The sequence below is a fragment of the Monopterus albus genome, unplaced genomic scaffold (assembly GCF_001952655.1).
Source record: "Monopterus albus unplaced genomic scaffold, M_albus_1.0 scaffold209.1, whole genome shotgun sequence".
Taxonomy (NCBI): Eukaryota; Metazoa; Chordata; class Actinopteri; order Synbranchiformes; family Synbranchidae; genus Monopterus; species Monopterus albus.
This window is the reverse complement of record NW_018128089.1, coordinates 1,024,193-1,048,374: the sequence shown is the minus strand read 5'-3', so window position 1 is coordinate 1,048,374 and position 24,182 is coordinate 1,024,193. Positions and strand designations below refer to the sequence as shown.

The window sequence follows — 24,182 nt, the reverse complement described above, 5'->3', positions numbered from 1 at the left end:
AGTAAATTAGAGCTCTGCCCATCAATCCAAATGATCAGCTGGACTACTCTTACTACTCTGTTTATTGGTGAAATAAAATGTTAGGTATGTTGCATAATGCATCACATGTAGCAGTTTATGTTAGCTTTTGACTATTTTTTCTGCATTTAATGAGTGGCCTATAACATAATATTTGATGCTCTTGTCACAACAGTCCAAATTATGTTTGTTTTACCCACATTTAAGAAACAGAAGAACCTCAGGCAGGAAGGCAAAATGTGGAGGAAGCTTTTTGTGTCTGTAGAGACAGGTGTGTGACCAGCTATCCACTGCAGAATACAATTTCAAAGGAATGGAACATCGTTATGTGGCCTTCTGAGTTACCAAAGGTTTTCCTTTAAATTATTTGTTGTGAAAGTTTGACAAATAAAACTAGGGCTGCTTGACAATCAGTTTATTGTAAAATGCAGATGAATGCAAAGAAAGGATACAAGAATACCACTGCTGGCCTGTATTCATATACAGTGATGCTTTTTGGCTCAAGAAGTGTTCCAGCCACCCATCAAAAGTTAATGAATAGAGTGGTTGCTGGTCTGGAAAGCTGTGCTGTATATTTAGGATAATCACCTTTATTTGGCCAAGTACAGTATGTTACACACAAGGAATTTGTTTCCAGTACAGAACCAAGACAGCCATCTGGAAGCCATAAACCGAGGGAGGTCAAAAGTAGAAATTCTCAAATGTGGCAAAACCATGGGATTATGATCACAAGGGCAGGTTTTACCATTTACTATAACCATCAGTGCATAAGACTGTCACTTCGTTTGATGGACCAAGTGAAATTTATAAGACTGAGGATGGGCCACTCCGGGCTGAAAAGTGGGCTGGCTCTGATCAGGAAACATCCTGAATTTGAGTGTGGACAGGTAGAGCCTATAAATCATTGCTTACTTCATTGTGCTAATTTTATGGAGCATGAAATGAACTGTACAAAGGATGAACAGAACTTGGGGAAACTGTTTTGACTTTAAAAACTTTTCTGAACTTGGAGGACTCAAACAAATAAAAAAAACTAAAAAAAACTAATGGATTTCTTTCATGCCACTGGACGATATCAACGCATATAGGCTGGATCGGATAATCTGAGCATGACTACTTTCAAACTGCAGACGGCAGCAATACGCCTTTGCTGCGCCTAAACTGCCGTACCAACGAAGAAGATGAAGCCAGGAAGAGAAGCAAAAAATGAGGAGGAGGAGGAGTCTGTTTGTTGACATCGGACGAAAGCGAAAACCAGATGAGTGAAGGCTGATGATAATAACTCAATTTCTCATCGTCATCAAGACACGCAGGCTTGGCGAAAGCTAAGGTAGAGTACTGGCTGATAAGTCATGCACTCAAACACAGCTGATCACATAACACACCCATGGTTTGTAACCTGCATTTCCACGCACAGCTCTTAGATAGCGCTAGCCGTACTAGGTAAGTTAGCTAACAAGATAGCAGGAAAAGTCATCGTTAGCCACAAGCTAATTTAGACGCTTAGTACTGCTATTACATTATCGGCGAATGAAGGCTTAACTTACAATAACAGGTATTATTCTTGGGAATTTTGGGTTGTTGTGCGTATGTAGGTTAACAGTTGTTGTCTCCTTGTCAGTAACTATTAAGCTTTACTGTTGTTAACGTAAAATGATTGTACAGTGTAGCTCGCTAGCTAGGCTGCTAACGTTAACTTAGTAACATTAACACTGGTGTTTTGTCTCAGAGGAGAAATGACAATCTATGTGTTTAGGCTGGTGTTACTAAGGAGAAATGACAATCTATGTGTTTAGGTTAAAAACAAGTAGGATAGTACCAACCAAAACCAACAGCAAGTTAGGTCAGTGGCTTCGACTTATCAGCTGGAGTCACTCAGCATAATATTAATACTTTAAAATCATTTTGTTATAAACACTGAAACAAGTTGTGTCAATAGACAATTATAGTTGCTAACAGCAGGCAGCCATAGACGTGTTTGCTAACTTGGCTAAGTTTGCGTAGGTCTGCAATGTCTACTAATAGGTGGAAAAAATTTTTAATATGGCCTCCGTTTCTGTTGGCAGTTTTGTTAGCAGTATATGCATCATTTAATTTACCAGACACAGGAAATGCATTATAGAAAATAGGTTAGCCTTAATGTTCAGTTATGAGTGTTTAATTTAAATTTTTGGATAGAATGAGATTTCTTTAAGTGCCAACTTTGTTTCTGAGTGCATAATCCTCATTGCATTCGGATAATATTTTGTTGTCAATGTCCCTGGCCAAAAGAGAAATAGTAACCTCCAAACATTAAGGTTTATTTGCAGTGAATGCCAAACATAGTGGGAAAATGAAGCTTGTATTAGCTTATTGTGGCAGGGTGTGCACTATTTTTATTCACATTTATTCAGTTAATCATCATTTACATTCAGTCCTCACATTTAAAACACAAGTTCTTCTGCTTAGAATATCAAAGGGAATTATTTTGCTTTTTCTCCCCTAGAAGCAGCCGGTTGTGAAAAGAATCTGCTTGTAACTCTTTACTTTGTTAAATACCCCCTAAGGTTCCCTGCACTGCCCTGTCTTTTATCTGACCCAGAGAAAAAGAGGCTAACATGGCAGCCAAGGCAGGAGACAACCCGGACAGCCTCATGACTCTGGCAACAGTCTTCTGCTTGAGGAACCTCAGGAAGACCATGTGCTACCAGGGATTCAGGAACAAGCTCTGCCTGCGTTCAGATATCTTCCTTCCCAGCGAAATCTGTGACAAGCTGGTCAACACGTACGTAACAGAATACATCACATTGATGTTTACCTAATTACTGAATTTTCTTTCCAGATGCCCTGTGTTTGTTACAGTATTGTAGATTCCTTGTCTGCAAGGGGGATTTGGAGCTATGTTGTTTTTGTTTGTTTATTTGTATACAGATATATGGAGTTGGTCCACACAGACAGTAACTTTGAACCAGTAGAGAGTTTCTTCCAACTGTTCTCTGATCCTCGAAGCACCAGATTGACCAGGGTTCAGCTGAGAGAAGACTTTGTACGTGACAGAGATCTGGAGGCCATTAGAAAACAGGTGGGATGCCCCAAGTTAAGCTTGATTTATGGTTCTGCGCTGAATCTATGCAGCGCTCACACAGTAGGCTACACAAGTGGCCTGCGCTGTTGTGAACATTTATACTCTTGCACTGGTGTGTCTCTGTCATTCTGCAATTACTGTGGTGTTTCTTTGCCATTGTGTTGCATTTCTTTGCTACTTATTAACAATGGTGACTGAAACTGAGTGCGTCATGTTAGAGTTAAAACTAATAGATGTTGATCAACCATTATTTTACTGACATTACTGCAATGCAGATAAAAGAGAAGACATCAGAGGAGATGGTCTGTACAATCACTGTGCTAACTGTACCAGAAGGAGGAGGGATTTTCTGTGTTTGTCTGACCACTGAGAGACCTGAATGAAGAAATGCAATGCAACCAATCACAGTTGTTGCAGTCCGTGTCACCACAGTGTGTAGTTGCGTTTTTGGAGAGGTGTACGTCAGGCTACGGCATAGAGTATGAGGCTGTGCATTACTTATGTTGTACTTACGATGTAGATTCAACGCAGAACCATAAATCAATCTTTAGTCATACAAATTTTTCAGAATTTGCTCATGACACCTTTAGTAGAGCATTTTAATTTTCCTGGTTCATCTCTGTCAGCCATTGCAACTAGAACAAATTCAAAGGACCTGTAGTCATTCACTTAAAAAAATATTTTTACTTATTTACTTTTACAACCTCTGTCTTATTTCTTTATTTTTGGCCATCATTTTTATCAGGTCATGATTATTTCATTCTGCATTCTACATACAAACTGAATTATAGAAACATAGACATTTTTGACACCAGTAGAATGTGTGTGTGGCACAATGTAAGACAGGCAGTCAAGTTATCCATACCTTTTATCTGGAAATTGAAACTAAGGAGAACCTTAACTTTTTTAACCAAACTGTTGATTGTAAACTCCTTATTGTATCAAGGAAAATTTCTGACTTCCTGATTTAGTTTTTCTTTACTTATACATACAATACTGTAGGTGTGAATGCACATGGCTTTACAATGCAATAGATGATTGTACTGGACAGTTTTAAGTACATTCATCTTTATTGCTTAAACAAAGTTTCATTTATTCTTACAGGTGTCCTGCTGAGATTGGTGCAAGTGTTTGGTTTCTAACGAAAGTTTATAGCATGGTGTATATAGTCTTCAAAATATAAATATAGCACAAGATTTAATGTGCCACCTCCTGCTAGAGAATACATGCCTTTGAGTTGTTTAAAGGGTAACTTTTTTAACCTGCTGTATTGCCCCCTAAAGTGTGTATAGTGACTCTATATTTGGTGCTAATTTCGCTATCACTACATCAGTTGTAGAGACAGGAGGAAACAAAAAGTTGCACTAAACGGTCTCGCTGGGGCAAACATTTAGCCTCCAAAAGTGTTCAGAATAAACATGATTTCTGTCAAATCATTTTTCACACTTATCTCTGTGTTACAAAGAAAGCAAACACAAGATGTAGCTGTGTGGGGTACCCACTACAGCTAACTGCATAGGATGATTGGGCCAAGTTGACCTGAATGTACAGTGCCTTGCGAAAGTATTGTAATGGTTAACCCAGATGGCAGCCCAGATGTTCTAAAAGTGAGAAAAATGATTTGACTGAAATCATGTTTATTCTGAGTGCTCCCTGAGGCTAACGAATTGCCCCAGATTTTGGATTTTTTAACTAACTGGACACAGAGAGTCAGGGTCAACAGTGTTTTGTCTGACCAAAGGGGTTCTTCTACTGGATCTCCCCAAGGGTGTGTGTTGTCACCATTACTCTTTATTCTCTATACAAATATGTGTCAGAGTAGATGGGACAATAGAACCATCATAAAGTATGCTGATGATGCAGTTATTGTCAGTCTTCTTAGGGATGGTGAAAATAGCCATGGTCCAGTTGTTGATGATTTTGTAGGCTGGTGTGAGGAATCCTACCTGCAACTATACATAATAAAAACCAAAGATATGCTTATTGATTTCAGGAGGTTACTTTAATTAAAGGGCAGACTATTGAGTCTGTCCATTCATATAAATACCTGGGGTCGATCATTGATAGTAAATTGAGTTTTGAAAAAAATTGTGAAAGGGTGTGCAAAAAGGGTCAGCAACATCTACACTGTTTAAGGAAACTTGCACACTTTCATATTGACCAAACCTTAATGAATATGTTTTATTGAGCTTTTATGGAATCTATTTTATCGTTTTCTTTGGTGTCATGGTTCGGTCAGCTATCTCTAAGACAGAGGAAATCCTTAGATCGAGTAGTTAAGTGGTCTAGCCGGTTGCTAGGGGAGTCTCAGCCAAGTATGGCTACCCTGTACAGTAGACAGGTACAGAGGAAAGCTACTTCTATTCTAAATGATGACTCCCATCCCCTGCACTGCTACTTTTTGCTTCTTCCCTCTGGCCAGAGGTTTGCAGTTCTGAGTTGTAAAACGACGCGGTACAAAAACAGCTTTGTTCCTGTTGCTGTTATAGAGCTGAATAAGCTGCAGTAATACATTGTATATAATAATTTTACGTTTTTGTTTTATTTGAGGTCTTTTATGTGCTGAATGGTGGAGTTCTGAGTATTTCTATTACGTTTAGTGTATGTGTTGGTGTTATGTTTGTGGTTTTTTTAGTGAATGTGTTAAGGACGTCATCTGATCTGATCTGACTGCAAAACAAATTTACCTACGGGTATAAATAAAGTAACCAAACCAAACCAGTGATACTGATTAATGCAACTTTATGTTTCTCCAAATCTCTACAATGGCTGTGATAGTGAAATTAGCACTAGCTATAGAGTCACCATACCCACTTTTAGGGAAATAAGGCAGGTTCACTAACAACAAAGTTATTCTTTATCTTTTAAAGTTTATAATAAAAAGCAAAAGCTGTAAAAGAAACACATTTCTCATTTCAGTGAACATGGGGACAGCAGTGAGTCAATAACAACAGCCAAAAATATCCACTGGTGTCTAATTATTTTTTTTAAAGGCAATGTAGCTTTATTTAGATTAGCACATTTCTTATACAGGGGCAATTCTAAGTGCTTTACAAATGCAAAAAAAAAAACTGTTAACAGCATTAAAAACACTCTGCATTAAAGAAAGTCACTTTCAGCTTTTCCCATTTAGGGGTCGCCACAGCAAATCGTCACACTGACGACTCACATGTTGACATTTGGCACATGTTTTACGCCAGATGCCCTTCCTGACGCAACCCTGATTCGAACCTGGGCTGCAGTGACGAGAGCGCTGCACCTTAACCACTAGCCTACCAGGGACGGCTCTGCATTAAAACCTGTATAAAATCTGTTCAGAAAAATGAAGATAAAATATTGTTCAAGTACAGCATAGAAACCAGTCAATCAAAGGTACAGAAAAACAGCGGACTTCATATGTCATGGTGGTGCACTCAGATTTATGATCACCAATGGAAACAACATAACCCATGCCTTCAAGATGCAATCTGAACCAACTGAGGACTGTACCTGATAATCCCATCCACTTTTACAGTCTATCAAGAAATATTTTATGGTCTACAGTATCAGAAGCTTCACTGAGTGAGTCATTAATAATAATTTTCAGCACATCCATTTCCAAGCAACTGAAAACATTTTTGACGAAGCTGGTTGGCAGGGTGTCAGGATTCTTAACTACACCCTCCAGTGTTTTAGCAATCATAGTGTTGAATGCTGACACTCTAACCAGATTGTTCCTGTGTGGCTGCAGCAGTGGTCTGGTTGCATTGTTTGACATGGGTAAATCTAAGGCCAGATTGATGTTTTTGATTTTTTTTTTTCACTAAATAATGATGCAAACTCATTAAACGTACTTTGAGATAGGAAATCGGGGCTAACTGTGTTGGGGGATGAGTTAGCCTCTCAGCAGTGGCAAACAAAACATGAGAATTATTGATATTCCTGTTAATGACATTAGAGAAAAAGTTCTGTCTAGCTTTATTGACATCCGAGTTGTAAATGTGAAGCCCCTCTCTAAAGATGGCATAATGTATCTGAAGATTACTTTTTCTCCATTTGCATTCAGCTTTCCTGCATTCTCTTTTCTGTGACGACCGGAGTGTTTCTTCATGGTGCTTTTTGATTGTCAGAGATTTAGTTAACCTTTTCAGGTGCAATGGTGTTAATAAGTTCAAGAGTTTCATAGCTTATATGATCAGGAAGTGAATCAGCACAGTCTGATGTTAAGCTTACCACCACAGACATAGCTTCCATAAAGACTGAAATAGTATGATAACTTAAATACCTTTCTTTAACAGCGACTGAAGTGTTATGGACATAAGGTAAAACCGACATATCAAAGAAAACACAAGAATGGTCAGAGAGGCTTACATCCTTGACAACAGTACTTGAGATATCAACACTCAGTTAAAACTAAATCCAGTATGTGCCCTTGAGTGTGTGTGGGTCCTTTGGTGTGTTGCAGAAAATCAAATGATTCAGACACACCACAGCAATCTGTGTGAAACCATAAAGGATCAATAGGTGTACAATCATGGAAAAGTAAAGGGCTGTTCATGGTTTCCATGTCTGCTTCTCCACTTCAATCCAGTGACGTAAATGTCGTCATCTTCCCAGGCCCGCGAGGGTCTGCACAACTTGGTGTGAATGTCCACATGCATGCAAGAAATTTGTGTCTGCGTGGTCTGTCAGAACAACAAAAAAACCACGACTGTACATGTCCCACAGCGTTTGAAAAACGTTGGCGTACATTGACAACAGGTAGACCCTCAGTGTGAAGTATGAATAGGAACGTCTGTGCCTCTGTCATCTGCAGCTGCACAAGAGTATGCAGAAAACATGATTTAGCCTTAAAGGATACAGTGATGTACTTGCATAAAGTACTTTCAAGCTACTTCTTCTGCAGGTGTGTTATGATGGGTAATGTATCATGATAGTCTTTTGTTATAGGTTGACCTATCTGATGTCAGTATTTTCATCTCTGATGTCCAGTAATTCCTGAATTCAGTATTTCCTTTATGTGTTTTGCCAGGATCTTATTGAACTCCACCTCACCTACTGCAACAGCCTGTCATCTCGCAGTTTGAAAACACTGACTTGCTTCCGTGAGACCTTGGTGTCTCTTTGTCTTTTCGGCTGCAACCACATCTTCTACAGGAATTCCAGTGCTCCACTTGCCTGCAATGAAGACACTGAGGATGAGGAGGAGGAGAGTCCTGCATTAGAGACAGACTTTAACTTCCAGGGATTCAACCGCCTCAGATTGCTCAACCTGGGTGGTCTACCTGAGGAAGTGGATGCTGAGACCTTGCTCAAACCTCTGAAGTCACTCACCACACTAGATCTGTCTAATGTACCTTTGCTGAGAACAGCTTTTCTCACCCAGTGGAAAGACAGACTGGCCTCTCTTATTCTCTACAATGTGGACCTGTCAGAAGAGTTGGTCAGTACAGTAGTGGAACTTGTTAATCTCAGGTAAGGTGGGACAGGGTTTTTACATGTGAATTCTCATAATGCTTTAACACAGCCTGATATAAATGTGTCTCTGCCAGTTGCAGACTTCATTGAATGCAAGTCCTTTGTATCTTCATTTGGACAGTGCTGGAAAAGAACTAGTTCATCCAATCTGTCTTCCATCCTCATCGGAAGGCATTTAATTCTGGTCATGGTAGTAGGGTGGAATTAGGTCTTTTGGAATAATTAGGTACAACTACAAGGCACTTAAAATAGTGTTGTCAGTATAAAGTAATAATTCGCTAACTCTTAATGTGAAGTTGCAGTGAAAAGCTGCAGACACAGCAGTTGTGTGTTCACGCTAATATTAGCAGTGGCAAGCTTTACAGACTTTTGTTGTCATGGAAACAATCATGAACATGCCATTAAAATTATGAAATGGTCACAGTCTCATTACATTTTGGCTCAGAAACTACTTGTTTAAACTTAAGAACAAATGCTGCGTGGTTAGATTTATTTAGAGATTTTATTGAAAATTTGTACTTTTTGGTTTCTGATCCAAAAAATGATCTAATCCATCACTCAAAATCCGTGATCCAAACTGAACCATGAGTTTTCTGTCTGATGGCACCCATGCAATTTGTAAAGGTAGGGGAAGAGACTACACAACAATGTGAGAGGCATATTCCGAGCACACCTTTCACACATATAGGGGAAGGCAACAAACATACAGTACATTAGAGAGAGGGACAAAGAAGAGGTCAGAGCTCTTGAAGGATGAGGATCCAGATCCATACATTTGAAAAGACACCGAGAACTGGAGGAGAGAGGGGTTCCAGAATATCCGATGGTCCGTTGCATGGAACCTGTGTGAGAGAGAGAGCAGGGAAGAGAGGAGAGAGGCACACAGCTTGAATGCTTGGATATCAGACAGGGTTATAAAGATGCAGTGCTTTTTCAAAAGGTTTGCAGTAATCCTGTCAGCAGAACAACATGAAATATACCGTACATAACTAGGATTAGCAACTACAAGGCAAACAGATGAGTTTTAAGTTTGGGTGACTGTCATCTGACCTTACCACTTCTAGGAAGAAACAGGTTTATGAACTAAGGTCAGATAATGGAACATTAAGTTATGTGGATGTAGATATAACATTATTAAAATCCCTTTCAGTGTGATGTCTTTGTGATGCTATCATAAGGATTGAGTCAGTTCCAGGATTAATGTAGCCAGTCAACCATCTAAATCTTCCTCTAGATGTTGACTACAGAAATCTTACAGTGATTATGTTCTCCCATGATTTAGCCTCTCCTCTCAAACTAAACCCATTGAACAGGATGTTGATCCAAATGTGAGTGAATTTGTCATCTTAATCACTTGCTGCTCTGCAAAGCAGCATGACATGGACAGTGTGTGTGAATAAATAATCACCTGTAACCATGGTAACTACACAACAAAGATGGTGGCAGTTGCAACCTCAAAGTCCTTTGAAATTATAAATATTAAAAATTGGCAGTAATTCCCCCACTGCATAGACAAATGCAGTTCTTATAAATGACTTTTTTTTGTTATTGTCCACATATAAATATACTGATGGATGACAAATTAAAGGAAAAATAAAGCAAAGGAGCGGAAAAACAAATGATTGGAGAAATATAACAAATGCAGTGCAGGTTTGGGTCCACTTTGCCTTCTTAGAGGATTGGGTCACTGCAAATTAAATCAAAGTAGTTCTGAGTGATCACCTTTATCTTGTGATGAAACAGTTTTATCCTGATGGGAGTAGGCTCTTCCAGGATGACAATGCCCCCTTCCACAATGGTGTTCATCCCTCCAGTAGATTTTAGAGACTTGTAGAGTTAATGCCAAGGTGCACTGATGCCACTCTGGCAAGACGTGGTGGCCCAGAATGTTACTGAGACACTTTTTGTTGGTGTTTCCTTTCATTTGTCATCTGTTTATTGTTCCCTTTACATGTCTACTAATAATTTGTAAATAATGATATGTGTCAATGTCTTTAATAAATTACACTGCATTCCTTAGGCATCTTGACATCTCCCGGGAGAGCAGGCGGGTGTTTAAGTTTAAGATGACCAGAAAAATCCTGACATCCATCGTACAGCATCTGGTCAATTTGGTATCACTAGATATATCAGGTCACATAATGCTCGACAACTGCACAGTTCCACACTTTGAAGAAGCTTTGGGGCGGCCAAGGTGGGTAACCAGTAGGGCATAAACTGTAGAGCATACACAACATTAACAAAGAAAGCTCTGATGCACACGTGCACTTCCTAATACATCACATTGTTTTTCTCTTTCAGCACTGAGCCGTGCATGAGCAGCATCTATCCTTTCCAGGAGCTAAAGAGGCCGCTGCAGTTTCTGGGCTTATATGACACCACCCTGTGTAATGTGACGCATATCCCTGCTAATAAGGTACTGGCTATCTAAAGGGCCGGGCACATATTACAGGTTTTGTGCGGATAGTATTTATTTTGGGCATCACAACTGAAACAGCCTTGTGTGAAGAGTTAGGGAATGTTATTTTATAACACATATCTCAGTTACAGTCACAGCTCTGTTGAAGTTCACCTCGTTCTTACAAAGTTCACTCATTACTGATAGTGTTTTTTGTTTATTTTCTATGGATATTGAAACAAAAAGACTACAATGAACACTACATGAAATACAGTTGACCTTACACCTGTCAGATAAAAGCAATAAAACAACTTTACCTTTTAGGAAACTTGTTGTGAGCTGAAAGAAATGATGTAACAATGTAATGTTAGAAATCTTAATTCTTACAGTATATGGGCACACAGGCAACTTCACATTCATATTTAGTATTTTGTGTGTATGTGGCCTTGTTTAAATATACTTGTGTGGATGGAACACTGAGAGCACACTGCTTTGTGGGGACCAGAAGCTGGGCCCCCTGACCAATTCATTGAATTTTACAAAAATGACGGGGTGTTAAATGTTAGGTGAACAGCTTCTATTTCTGACTCACCCTGTTCTGTTTCCCAACCAAAGGAAATGCATGGGCCGGTGCTTGTCATTCAGGTTCCCTGAAACATTGTTCTATTGATAATAAAATTGGACAAATTCAATGATTAATGTTGGTGTTAATGTTATTAGTTTGGTTTGGGATTAGGTAACATCTGTGACCAGTTGGGATCCTTTACTGCAGTGGTTGAGGCATGGTTATGAGTTAATGATTTTTTTTGTCTGAATCCTGTGGCGGTTAAAGTTTGTGAGATGATTTCGTTCAGGGTTAACTTTTGTGTATATTCCAAGGTGGTTATGGTTAGGCACTGGTCCTGAATTGGTTAAGTTTAGGCAACAAGCTGGGGGTTGGTTAAGGTTAGGAGAATAGGGAAGGGTTGAGGTTAGGCAAGTAGTGGATCTGGTTAAGGTTAGGGTAAGTCTCCTAGAAATGAATGGAAGTCTATGTGCGGACCCTATAAGTGATGACAGCGAGAGTGTGTTTGTGTGTGTGTGTGTCCTTTTTAATCCAAAATGCGCCCATACCCATGGTTGGTTTCTGTTTGGCTGCTACAGTTCAAGGCAAATTCACATAATAAAGTGTTTCTGACATCCTTCAGTTGCCCATCTCATGTAACACATGGAACTCCAATCTATCAAATGTATAAATCCACTGCATAAGAGACGTCTGTGACCCCTGGACCCTCTATGCTTAGTGAAGAATACATAATTTTCAGAGACAGTTGTTTTAAAATACACGGCTCCTGTTATTTTTGTTCCCTGGTGAAGACCCCTTGAAAATGTGTTCTTTAAGACAGGCCATGTAGGTATATCAGCAAATGCTTATTAATTATTAATTAGGCTTTGTTGTGTGTGTTAAACATGCTGCTGGCTTTTTTCAGGTGACTGGATCAAAGAATGAAGACCAGGTCCTGAATGCCATTGAGGCTTATACAGACTTTCGCCCTGAGCTGGCCCACAGAGCCATCAATCAGCTGTTCGACATTGCCAGGATACAACACTGCAATCAGCTGCTCCGAGCTTTGCAAGTACGAGTCGGGTTGTTCTTTAAAAGAGCTGACACCATTGACTGACGAGCAAATCATTGTGCATATTATTCCTGTAACACCTTGTTAACATCTTTGTTAAACCTCTTCTATGACCTTTTTGTCTTTGTTTTAGCTTGTCATAGCAGCGCTGAAGTGCCATAAATATGACAAGAGTATCCAGGTAACGGGCAGTGCTGCTCTGTTCTACCTGACCAACACAGAGTACCGCAGTGACCAGAGTGTGAAGCTGCGCAGAGAGGTCATTCAAGTGGTGCTAAATGGAATGGAGCAGTACCAGGAGGTCACTGTAAGTTTACTCTCTGGCCTCGTGAGGAAGTAAGGTCAATTTGCAGTCAGTCTGTGGAAAAAAATTTGAAGATGTTTTTAATGAATGAAATGTGGATAATTGCATGTAGTATTTTGCTTTCATAGCGCTGGTCACATTTTAAAGAACCATGTTTTGTAATTGTGCATTTCAGTATAATTGATCACACAAAAGACAGTGTATTGAGTGACATATATTTGTATTTATGCTGTCAGAAGACTGAATTAGGATAAAATAATGATTTGATGGCAAGTCTAAATGCACCAGTCCAGACATTACCATTAGCATTTGTTAAAAGCATTCATCAGAACTATTTTATGTATATGCTGTTTGTAGTAATCGAACAGCATACCCATGTCAGCGCCTGAACTTGCTTGGTTATTTTGAAACAAAATAAAATGTGGCAGACAGTAACAGAGTGGAGCTGTAACTTTACACAAGACTTGTCAGAATGGTCTGACATTTAATCACTCCCCCTAACTAATGACAGTAGCGGCGCATTTCTGTATAATAACAAAGGTCGATAAATGCCTATAAAAGTAAGATTTGAAAAAGACAGTTTTCTCAGTCTACATGCACATTAACAGAGCTATAGTATCAAACCTCAGTCATTTTTGTGGGGATGCAGGTGAAATACATTAGTCTAGTTGAGGTAACACCTTTGCTTTGTACTGTAGTGCAATAAAACCTCCGAGAATAAAAAGCCAGTCAGAGCAATTTATCAAAAGACTCGTTAAATGAGCACAAACTCGCAGAGCAGCAGTCATTTCAGCTTTGCCCACAGACTCCCATCCACCACCGGTATGTGTTAACTATTGAGCTCCTTAGTCTGATAGCTAATAGTTAACTATTTAGATGCTGTGTTGACATATTGCCAGAAGTGGTGTGTTATCTGACAGAAATGCAGCTGTGCCGATATGTTTGGCCATGACTGTAAAACTGTCTTTGAGACACTACCCAGTGGCTTGTCCTGTGAGGCAGCATACGGTCTTTCATCTGTAAAAGAAGTCTTGCCTCTGTGTAGAGGAGGCACGATATATTTGCGTACAAAAGGTCCTGGCACTTGAACAAGGCCAGGGCGGGCTTTGTTGGGGGGTTAGTGAGAATCTCTCTACTCCCCACTTCCTGCAAATCAAGTCTAGTTATTGATTATGCTTAGTTGGAGTTCCTCAGCATAAAGCAGATATCTCCAAGGTGATTTCCTGCTCTTAGTGACACTACAGTTTTCAATTTTAAATGAACTTACAGATGTATGTACTGTATATCTCTGATGATCCCACCAGAGACACATTTGCTCAAAACTCATGGCATGGCATGATGACAGCTTCACCTTCTCTACACAAAGGCATTGTAGCCTACTAAGTACAGTGTTTAAATCTAAAGAAACCAGCAAATTAACTTTTGAATGTATATAGTAGGTGAAGAAATTTTTACAGTACTGCTTAATCAAAGATACAGTATGTATGATCCAGTCAGCTTTGAGGCCTGTATGATCTGCATTGTGTTGCTATTCAGTGTGATTTGTGAACCTTCTTCTAACGCACTGTCCCCTCCTCTGTGCCCCACACCAGGTCCAGAGGAACTGCTGCTTGACTCTGTGTAACTTCAGTATTCCAGAGGAGCTGGAGTTCCAGTACACTCGGGTCAACCAGCTGCTGCTTAAAATCTTGGAGCCAGCCAGGCAGGATGAGTCCATCCAGAGAATCGCTGTTCACCTGTGCAACGCTTTGGTCTGTCAGGTGGACAACCATCACAAGGAAGCAGTTGGAAAGATGGGCTTTGTCAAGGTAACATCAAGATGAACTTTACTCTTTTAACTTTCTCCTATTCCTGACTAGAGCTGGGTATCATTCCACAATTTTCTATAGCAGTACTGATACCAGTACCCTGATTTCAATACTGGTTCCTAAATGATACTTTTTACGATACCATATTCACTCAACTGCACTCAAAGCAGTTTCATAACATAAAAAGTAAACCTATTTACCACAACCTTAAGTTCTGTTAACATTAATAAATAAAAATGTAAAAAAGCATTTTGCAGTACTTGACATTTTTCAGTCCTTTCACTTCACTAAAGGTAGCTTCGGACTAGTGACTGCATCCATCTTTGCTAGGAAACAGGACGTAACAGTTTGTTTTGAGTCTCACTAGACTTTCTAGCAGCTGAAAAGAAATTAGTTAATGTACCTTTTAAAGATGAAAGTTTTAATGGATCAAATGCAGACTTACGAGTCAACCTGACTTGGAGTTGAATCAGAGCCATATAAAATTATTCCATCAACATAATATTAAAACACTGATAAGGGAGAATAGTGGCCTGTGGCACACCATTACTGATGTGTTGACTGCACCATCAGCCACATGTGCATACAAGGAGGACATGGTAGCAATAACTTGGTACATAGTTGGTCATACATAGAACCTGATGTGATACTAGACAAGCTGTAGGTATGGAAAATTGCATGGAATCCTGCTGACCTGTCTCACTGCATCATGATTCATTTTGTAAAGTGATCCATTTAAATTATTTGTTATACTGCTTTCCCACCAAAAGTACCACATATACTGTACACCACGTAGATCACTGTGGTGCTACAGTGGAATATGTGTGTGTGTTTCATCTTCTACTGTGTGGCAACACAGCCCTTTCTTTATTTTGCTGAAATTTTACTATCTTTTTGAAGTGTGCTGCTGATAAATCCATTTTTATGTGCTTATTGTTTTCTCATTCTTAGACAATGTTGAATTTAATTCAGAAGAAGCTACAGGACAGGATGGTGAGTCTAAGTTGTACGCTTCTACATATTTTCAGTTAAACATTTTACTGCTTTATAGTATTTTTTTAAGTACTGAGGAGCACTTTATTTGGGAGAGTATTATGACATATCTGAATCTATTACTAATAAATTCTTCATTGTTCAAATATAAAAATAATCTTGATTCCAGTGTATGTTTAAAATCAAATGATTCTTGCTTGTTTGCCCTCAGTGTGACCAGGTGATGGAGTTTTCCTGGAGCGCTCTGTGGAACATCACTGATGAGACGCCTGACAATTGTCAAATGTTCCTCAATTGTCGGGGGATGAGTCTCTTTCTGGAGTGTCTTCAGGTGAGCCCACGGTCCCAGCTGTGTACATACTATACACATACAGTTGAAGTCAGAAGTTTACTAACACCTTAGCCAAATACATTTAAAATCAGTTTTTCACAACTCCTGACATTTAAACCTATAAACATTCCCTGTGGTCAGTTAGGATCACTACTTTATTTTAAGAATGTGAAATGACAGAATTTCACACGAGTCAGGTTTGTAGTCCTCCTTGCTCGCACAGGCTTTTTCAGTTCTGCCCACAAACTTTCTGTTGGATTGAGGTCGGGGCTTTGTGATGACCACTCCAGTACCTTGACTTGTCTGCTTGGGCCCATTGTCCATATGGAAGACCCATTTATGACCAAGCTTTAACTTTAACTAAGATGTTGCTTCTATATACTGTATCCTCATGATGTCATCGACAGCAGTGGCTTCTTTCTTGCTGAGTAACCTTTCAGTTTATATTGGTATCTCGTTTACTGTAGATATAGATACTTTAGTACCTGTCTTCACAAGGTCCTTTGCTGTTGTTTGAAAAGTACAAATCAATCCCCAGACCAAAGTATGTTCACTTCTAGGAGACAGAACGCGTCTCCTTCCTGAGCAGTATGATGGCTGTATGATGTTTATTCTTGCTTAGTATTGTTTGTACAGATGAATGTTGTATCTTTAGGTGTTTGGAAATTCCTCCCATTATGAACCAGACTTGTGAAGGTCAATACATTTTTTTTTCTGAGGTCTTGGCTGATTTCTTTTGATTTTCCTGTGATGTCAAACAAGGAGGTACTGAGTTTGAAAGGTGGCCTTAAAATATGTCCACAGCTGCACCTCCTACTGACTCAAATGATGTCAGTTAGCCTATCAGAAGCTTCTAAAGCCATGACATTTTCTGGAATTTTCCAACCTGTTAAAGGAGCAGTCACCTGAGTGTATGTAAACTTCTTTAACAACTAGAAAAATGACTTGTGTCTCCTCTTGTTGATCTTAATCCAGGAGTTTCCAGATAAGCAAGAGCTTCACCGCAACATGCTAGGGCTTTTGGGAAATGTTGCTGAGGTCAAAGCTCTGAGGCCACAGCTGCTCACACCACAGTTCATTTCTGTATTCAGGTAGGAAAACTGCTGAAACCAGTGGAGAATAGAATTAAAGTGACCATGGCATGCTTTTCCTTGCTTTGTGACTTATCTACAATGGTAAATTATCATCTTAAATGTGACCAAAATTCTCAAAGGATTAGTTGTACATATGTTCTAGTACTTCTTTGCACGAGCAACTCAACTTATACAAGTCTTGCAAACTCTCATTTGCGACACTTTTTTACTAACAAAATTAAGTCCTTGAATGGTCATAATCTCCATGTTGCGTTCATGCAACATAGTAGATAAGTCAACAAACAAGGAAAAGCATGCCATGGGCTCCTTAGCAAAATCTACAGCAACCTGTTAGAAGCTTGCTCATCAAAATGTCTTCACAGCACATGCGATTTACGTACAATATAATAATTAAAAATCTTCCAGTTTGATTATTTACAGACAGGCAGTCATAACTCCAGCCATGTACTTGGACACATCTTAAATCTTACACCTTATATTCTAAGACAACAACCTGGGCGTGTAGTCACTGGTGTCCAAGGCTCAATGATACACATATGGAGTGAAGGGCAACCCATCTGGCCTCATAATACTATAATAAAGTGAAAGAGCCAAAAAAACTAACAAACCAAACCCAAAACAAAAAAACTACAGAAACTACTAAAGAGTACAAGCATTTTTGAACAACAGTTTGTCTCAATATAGTGTTTGTAGTTAGAGCTGATGTTTTTGTCTGCTTTGCTTTTTTGGATTAATTCACACACCGTAACAGTAAGACCTCTCAGCAGATTTTGATGTTATCTGTACCCTCCTCACTGTTTGTTGCTTTGACAGTAACCTTCTGGACAGTAAGGCTGATGGGATTGAGGTGTCATACAATGCATGTGGCGTGCTTTCACACATCATGTTTGATGGGCCAGAGGTTTGGTCAATGAAAGAGCCACAGAGAGACACAGTAATGGACAAGATGTGGGATGCCATCCAGAGCTGGGATGTCAGCTCACGCCGCAACATCAACTACAGGTTGGATTAAGTATTTTTTATTAATGTTGTGGTGACTTACTTTTAAACTCTTTAGCGTGTTTTTATTAATTTTACACTTTCATATATCATATTTCTATTAAAATGTTTCAATGAAAAATGTATGGTTTTAAAGATTACATAAAACTAACCAGTAGGTGTTTACATGGAACTGGATTTTAGACAACAGCATGATTTAAGTCACTCCTAAACACTACTGATCTGTTTGTAGGAGTCTACAACCATGCTGCCAACTTTGTGAGGCTGTGCATAATCTTTATGTTGACTGGTAACATTACATGCTTAAACAGCAGTGTCGACAAGCTTAAGTTAAGCAGATATAATGTTTACCATGTTCATCATCTTAGTTTACCTCTCGCCCAATGTCAGCTGCGATTGGTGCCAGCTCCCCTGCGACCCTCTTCAGGATACACGGTATAGATAATGGAAGGATGGATCTTAGTTTAGCATGTTAGCATGCTAACATTTTTACAAAAAGCACAGCTACGTTTGATACAAGTGTCATGAAATTCTTGACCTGATGATGGCATTATATGAAACGTGAAGGGATCACTAAAGTTAATAAGACTCATCCTGAGGGTGTCAAGGATGTTTGCACCAACTTTCACAGCAAACCATCTAGTAGTTGGTGCTGAACAAACAGTCATTGATGACAGTAGGATTCATCTTCTGCGAGCTGTGAATAAATAGTGCTAGAGAAGTGGACCAAAATGGTCCATAGAGCAATACTCAAATTAAGAAGTACAGTGGCTCATTTACAGAAGTATTCAGAGCCTTGGTTCAGTGCTTTGTAAAAGCACTTTGGACAACAATTACAGCTTCTGGTTTTCTTGATAAGTCTCTACAAGCTTTCCACACCTGGATTTGGGCACTTTATCCCATTCTTCACATTGCATGGGAAATGTCTATGAGCTGCTGTCTACAGATCTCTTTCCACAGGTGTCTTGGCTTTGGCTAGGCTACTCAAGGACAGTCAGAGACTGGTCCTGAAGTCACTCTAGTATTGCCTTGGACCAGTTTTATTTGGCTGCATTCATCCTCCCCTCAGTTCTGACCAGTCTCCCATGGTTCACTGTAGGGATGGTATTAGTCAGGTGATAGGTGACCAGTGGTGCCTGGTGTTCGACAGCACCAGGCCTGGATACTTTTATAAAAAACAGATTTCAGATTTTGATTTTTAAGAAATTTGCAAAACTTTCTAAAAACAAGTTTTCACTTCATCATTATGGGCTACTGAGTACGGTAGGCTGATGGGGAAAATGACAATTTTGTCAGTTTATTGAAATCTACAATTTGCAAAAAGTACAGAGCTTTGAGTACGATCACTTTGGAAGTGGTTAAACTGTTGTCTACTACATTTTTAGTGTAGGCATTTAATTTCATTAATATAGTTTGTTTTTAATGCGTTATTTTATTAGATCTTGACCATGTGTCAAAGTATCTGCCGGTTATTGTAATGTATGTATGAGTGCTGTGGGACCTGCAAAAATATAATTCCGAAGAAGGAAAATTGAGCATCGTATATTGTTATATACAGACTGTCAGTTTCCTCCATTTTCAATTTTTAAACTGATTTTGGTCTCAGGTCATTTGAGCCCATCCTGCGTCTGCTGCCCCAGAACATCTCCCCTGTCAGCCAGCACTGGGCCACATGGGCTCTTTACAACCTGGTTTCAGTTTACCGTGAGTATCTGCAGCCCTGCAGGGTTTCAGCCTAGGCACCACATTTAATGCTCACATGATGTTCTTCACAGTCAACACTGAAATTAGAATAGATAACTTGTGTTTTAGTTATAGCTAGCTGTTACAGTATTCCATGTGTTTCAGCTAATAGATCTGAATAGTCTACTAGTACATGTTTGTGTACTGACTAAAATACATTGTAATTTTTAAGACATGATTTTCCATATTTAAAACATTATTGTTCTAACATTACCTTTTCTCTTTCACTTGTTACCAGGCTACTCATTTTTTGTTCAGTGATACTACCCATTCTGTACTACTGTTGTGACTACATTGTGCTTGTATCGTATACAGTAGTGCACAGGAATAATTCTCTGTCCTTTTATTTCCATTATCTTTTGGCCTGCAGCAAGCAAGTATTGCCCCCTGCTGATAAAGGAAGGAGGAATAAGTCTTTTGGAGAAAGTTCTGGAACTGGAGAGCTCACAGCCAGAGACAAAGGATATGGCCAGGTAAGATGGACAGCTTTGTGTAGAGGCTGTACTCCAAAGAACCACTTCAACCAGATAAGGTTGAAGTGGTTCTTTGGAGTACTTCTCGTACTTGTCAGTCTTCTCTAAAGCAGTGGAGGAAGAAGTACTCAGATTGACTGATAATAATTGCAGTTGCCTAACAATCAATATAAATACAGAGGACTATAGTGTTTCCCTTGTTGGAACAGTTTTGCCTCCAAGATAAATTCCACAGCTGATCATTTAGTCTCAGGTTGACTAGCAGCAGGAAGAACCGGTTTTCCTGGTTTCAGAATCTTTCTGGTGCATTCAGTAAAGAGAATTATTTGATATCTTGGGCCCAAGCTAGCAGTCATTAATCATTTATTGACGCTGTGGTAATCTAAATGCATACAGAAACATTTTTGCAACTGTAATTTGGTACACACAAGAAACTATCCATTGTTTTCTTTTAGTTCTGGTCTGTTTCACAGGCACACTGGTCTCACTAACATTTTACAAACGTGAAGTCACTGACTAGGCAGTTTAGCTGGTGTCATCATCAGCACTACACTCAGGAGGTCAGTCTGCATTTTACTGAACCTGATGTGTTTATCATCTCTGGTGTCCCAGAGAGCTTATGCAGAGAGAGTTGATTTTCAGTATTAATAGTTCAAAACCTCTACAAGACCTTCATACGGTTTGTCATAAAAAAATGACTGAGTTAAAAAAATGGGATGAAATATATGTTTTGTATTGACTGGAGCACAACACACCTGGTGATAATTTCCTTCCTCTCCCAGAGTTGATGAAGCCTAAATGTGATAAGACTGTCAGAATCAGAATCGGCTTTACTGGCCAGGTGTGTTGAACGCAGGAGGAATTTGACTCCGGTTGGTCTCCAAGGCAGTTTTAAAGTGGTTTAGGTCTTATCTTTCAAATAGGAGTTTTGCTGTTCATACAGTATTTGAGACTGTTCTTCTGCTGCTGTCTTTTTTAACTTGTGGGATCCCCCACAGGTTGGTTCTCAGTTCATTTATATTTTCTTTTTATCCCTTACCTCTGCGGCCCATTTTAGAGAAATTTGAACTTTCTTTTCATTTTTATGTGGATGACAATCAGATTTATCTACCAATAAGATCTGTTATTGCCATGCCACTTCAGTCTGTCTGATTGCTTGATGAGATAAAAGCTTGCATCTCCACCATTTTTTTTTATATTTTATTGAGAGCAAATCAGAGTGCCTTGTATTTGCAATGTTGATTCTGTTTCTGCTTCTATCTTGGATCTTTCTCTATTTTCAAAATCTCTAGTAAAATATCTTGGTGTGTTTTTTGACAGTGATTATAAATTGGATAAGCAAATTAATAGTCGTAAAGGTTTTTTTGCTGAGGTTATTAAGCAAAGTTGAATAGTTTCTTTCATTCATTGACCTTGAAAGTGCAATTCATACTTTTATAATTTCTAGACTGGATTATTGTAGTGTGCTTTGCTGTGGAGTTAACAATCATCTATTCATAAGTTTCATTCGGTTCAGAATGCTGCTGCCCATCTTTTGACTGGCACTCCTAAATATAACCACATACAATATCTCCTGTAATGGTTTTGCTTCATCAACTATAGAATGGATTTAAAAATCTGTACGGTTTGGCACTATCATACATTAGTTACCTTGTTCAATGACATGAGCCGATTAAAACTCTTATGTCTTCACAACAGTTTCTTTTAACTGTCCCAAGAGCTAGGTACCAGAGGTGGGGAGACAATATGTTGGCCATAGTCGCTCCAAGATTGTGGAATACATAACTTTTTAGTAATAGGTCTTCTTCTGATTTTTCTACTTTTAAAGCCCCTTTAAAAACTCATTTATTTGCTTTGGCCTATGAATCCTATTATAGGTCCTACGCTTGCATACTTGGGGTTTTAACAATCTTAAATGTATTATTTGTATTTATTGAATCTGGTAAGGATGAAATTTTTATTAGTATGACCATTGATTCATTTATTATTTTTATCTTCTTATATTTTAATCCTTTTGATATTTAATGTTTCTTTTACTGTGAAGCACCTTGGTCACGTTGTGTTAAGGTGCTCTTTGATTTGATTTGATTTCATTGAAAAGATGCAGTCTCAAAATTTAGTAAAATGTAGATCATCTGGGATTCAAAATGCTCAACTGGCTCTACAGAACAAGATGGAGATTAACTAATTTTGTGTCTAATCTCATCCATTTTACTGGAGAAAAAGTCTATAAAGTCATAAGTCATAAAGGGTGCATAGCTAAGAGACAGCTGTTGATGATTTAGTTTAGCTACAGTATCAAAATGAAATCTAGGAATATGTTTATTGTTAACAATTAAGACAGAAATAGCTATAAGCAGACAGAATGTGCTTCTAATTCAATACCACCATCATGGTCGAAAGCCTCCTTGTCAGCTGTGAAAGAACGTTATTGGCATTTATTGAAAGGGAAATACTGTACCTTTGGTTCAGAACTGTAGTTTACTATCTGAGAAGGTCTTGGACATTCAAACAGCTTGTAAACTATTTTAATTTATTTTTTTATTTTTTTTAGGAAAGTAATGGAGCAGTGTGAAAACTTCCAAGAAGACCCCATGGAAACAAATAATGTACATGAGGTAATTTATGGACAAAGAGGCTGATGCTAATCATGATGCCATGATTCCCAGCAAGCATCAAGCAAGCCAACTGAAGGCCCCCTACTGTCATCAAGGTTCAGTTTTGTGCATTATTTTTATTTTTAGCATTATTTTGTAGAGCAGAACTGTGTCTCTTGCCCTCTTCACAGCAATTTTAATACAACCTTAAAATTTGACACATAGGACTTACGATATGGTGCATGGTGTTTTGTTGTGAGGGTGCTTACCTTTGCTGCACATAAGAATCTCTTGTGTTGGGATAGGTTTGAGGTGGTGGGTCACTGTTATCGCTCAGTGTGTGTGTGAGAAAGACTTAATGACAGAACAGACCATTTGGAGTGATGCTTGATTGTCAGTGTAAGGAAAGAGAAGTGCTGCTGAGCTCACTACTGTTCATTGTAACTATGAATGAAAGGCTAAAGACCATGTAGTGTCCTGCATCACCATCAGAGGTCTCAGCTCACACACAGTCACATTTGCTCATGCTCAGGCCACTGAGCTGTGGCCAGATATGCAGTTAAAATTAGCCATTATGTGTGTAGGCTGCAGAGAAGCATCACACTGGTGTTAATGGGAGGGAAGTCTTCCCAGACCTTGTGGCATGATGATGGACTTCTTTGTTATATATGTAAATATTCTCTGTTTGTCTCATTCTTTTACTGTCTGTATGTTTTATAATATAACTGTAACACTCTTGACTTAACTTGGTATTAATTTTGAGTTGACTGACATATGGTCATTGCTAAGAAACTATACAAAGAATACCCAGTCATTCAGATGTAATCTAGAAATCCTGGAGTCTCTTGGTTCATTAAAGGATCATTTAGATTTAGTTCAACCTTGATTCTCTTTTTAATTATCTGGCATATTAACCTAATTCTGGTGACTGCTCTTGCTGGAATCAGTAGTCTGCGTCAAATATGAGAGCAAAGCAAAACAGACAAAGATACACTATATGGCCAAAGTATGGGGACAGTAAAGGCACAGTGCACCAACAAATGGATTTTCTAGTTTGGTATGGAAGAATCTGACTGATCTGCAGAGAGCCCTGACTTCAACGTCATCTGAGATCTTTGGGATGAATCAGAACACGGATGATAGCCAGAGCACCCACAGTCATTGTTGGACCTCACTAAAGCTCTGGTGTCTCAATGGGAGCACATCATTACTGCCAGGTAGAACCTGTGATGGAAAGCCTGAAATCTGAACACTGGAGGCTGTTGGAGCAGCAGTTTAATCACTGTG

At 39.0% G+C, this 24,182-nt stretch overlaps 1 protein-coding gene across 4 annotated transcripts; it reads left to right on the top strand.

Moving 5' to 3' along the window:
• Window positions 1–1,127: 1,127 nt before the first annotated feature.
• On the top strand, window positions 1,128–24,026 carry zer1 (zyg-11 related, cell cycle regulator). 4 transcript variants are annotated; one of them, XM_020618697.1, is made up of 16 exons: window positions 1,128–1,348; window positions 2,600–2,782; window positions 2,929–3,079; window positions 8,094–8,536; window positions 10,560–10,733; window positions 10,841–10,955; window positions 12,407–12,553; window positions 12,687–12,860; window positions 14,450–14,665; window positions 15,617–15,658; window positions 15,870–15,989; window positions 16,965–17,080; window positions 17,897–18,085; window positions 19,689–19,786; window positions 20,196–20,298; window positions 22,853–24,026. In XM_020618697.1, exons 2-16 carry the CDS (start codon window positions 2,616–2,618, stop codon window positions 22,938–22,940), a joined length of 2,343 nt encoding a protein of 780 aa, XP_020474353.1. In that variant the 5' UTR covers window positions 1,128–1,348; window positions 2,600–2,615; the 3' UTR covers window positions 22,941–24,026. The 4 variants fall into 4 exon arrangements, with proteins under 4 accessions (XP_020474353.1, XP_020474352.1, XP_020474351.1 ...); XM_020618696.1 differs by having other exon boundaries at window positions 1,129–1,348; window positions 2,565–2,782; XM_020618695.1 differs by lacking the exon at window positions 1,128–1,348 and adding an exon at window positions 1,391–1,461.
• Window positions 24,027–24,182: the final 156 nt, after the last annotated feature.

What these genes read in the sequence shown, in the direction of transcription:
- zer1 (XM_020618695.1), top strand. Translation starts at nt 1,406, where the DNA reads ATGGTTTGTAACCTGCATTTCCACGCACAGCTCTTAGATAGCGCTAGC. An exon ending in CGCCGCAACATCAACTACAG is followed by an intron (nt 18,086 to 19,688) that starts GTTGGATTAAGT and finishes TTTTGGTCTCAG; the next exon opens with GTCATTTGAGCCCATCCTGC. An exon ending in GAGACAAAGGATATGGCCAG is followed by an intron (nt 20,299 to 22,852) that starts GTAAGATGGACA and finishes TATTTTTTTTAG; the next exon opens with GAAAGTAATGGAGCAGTGTG.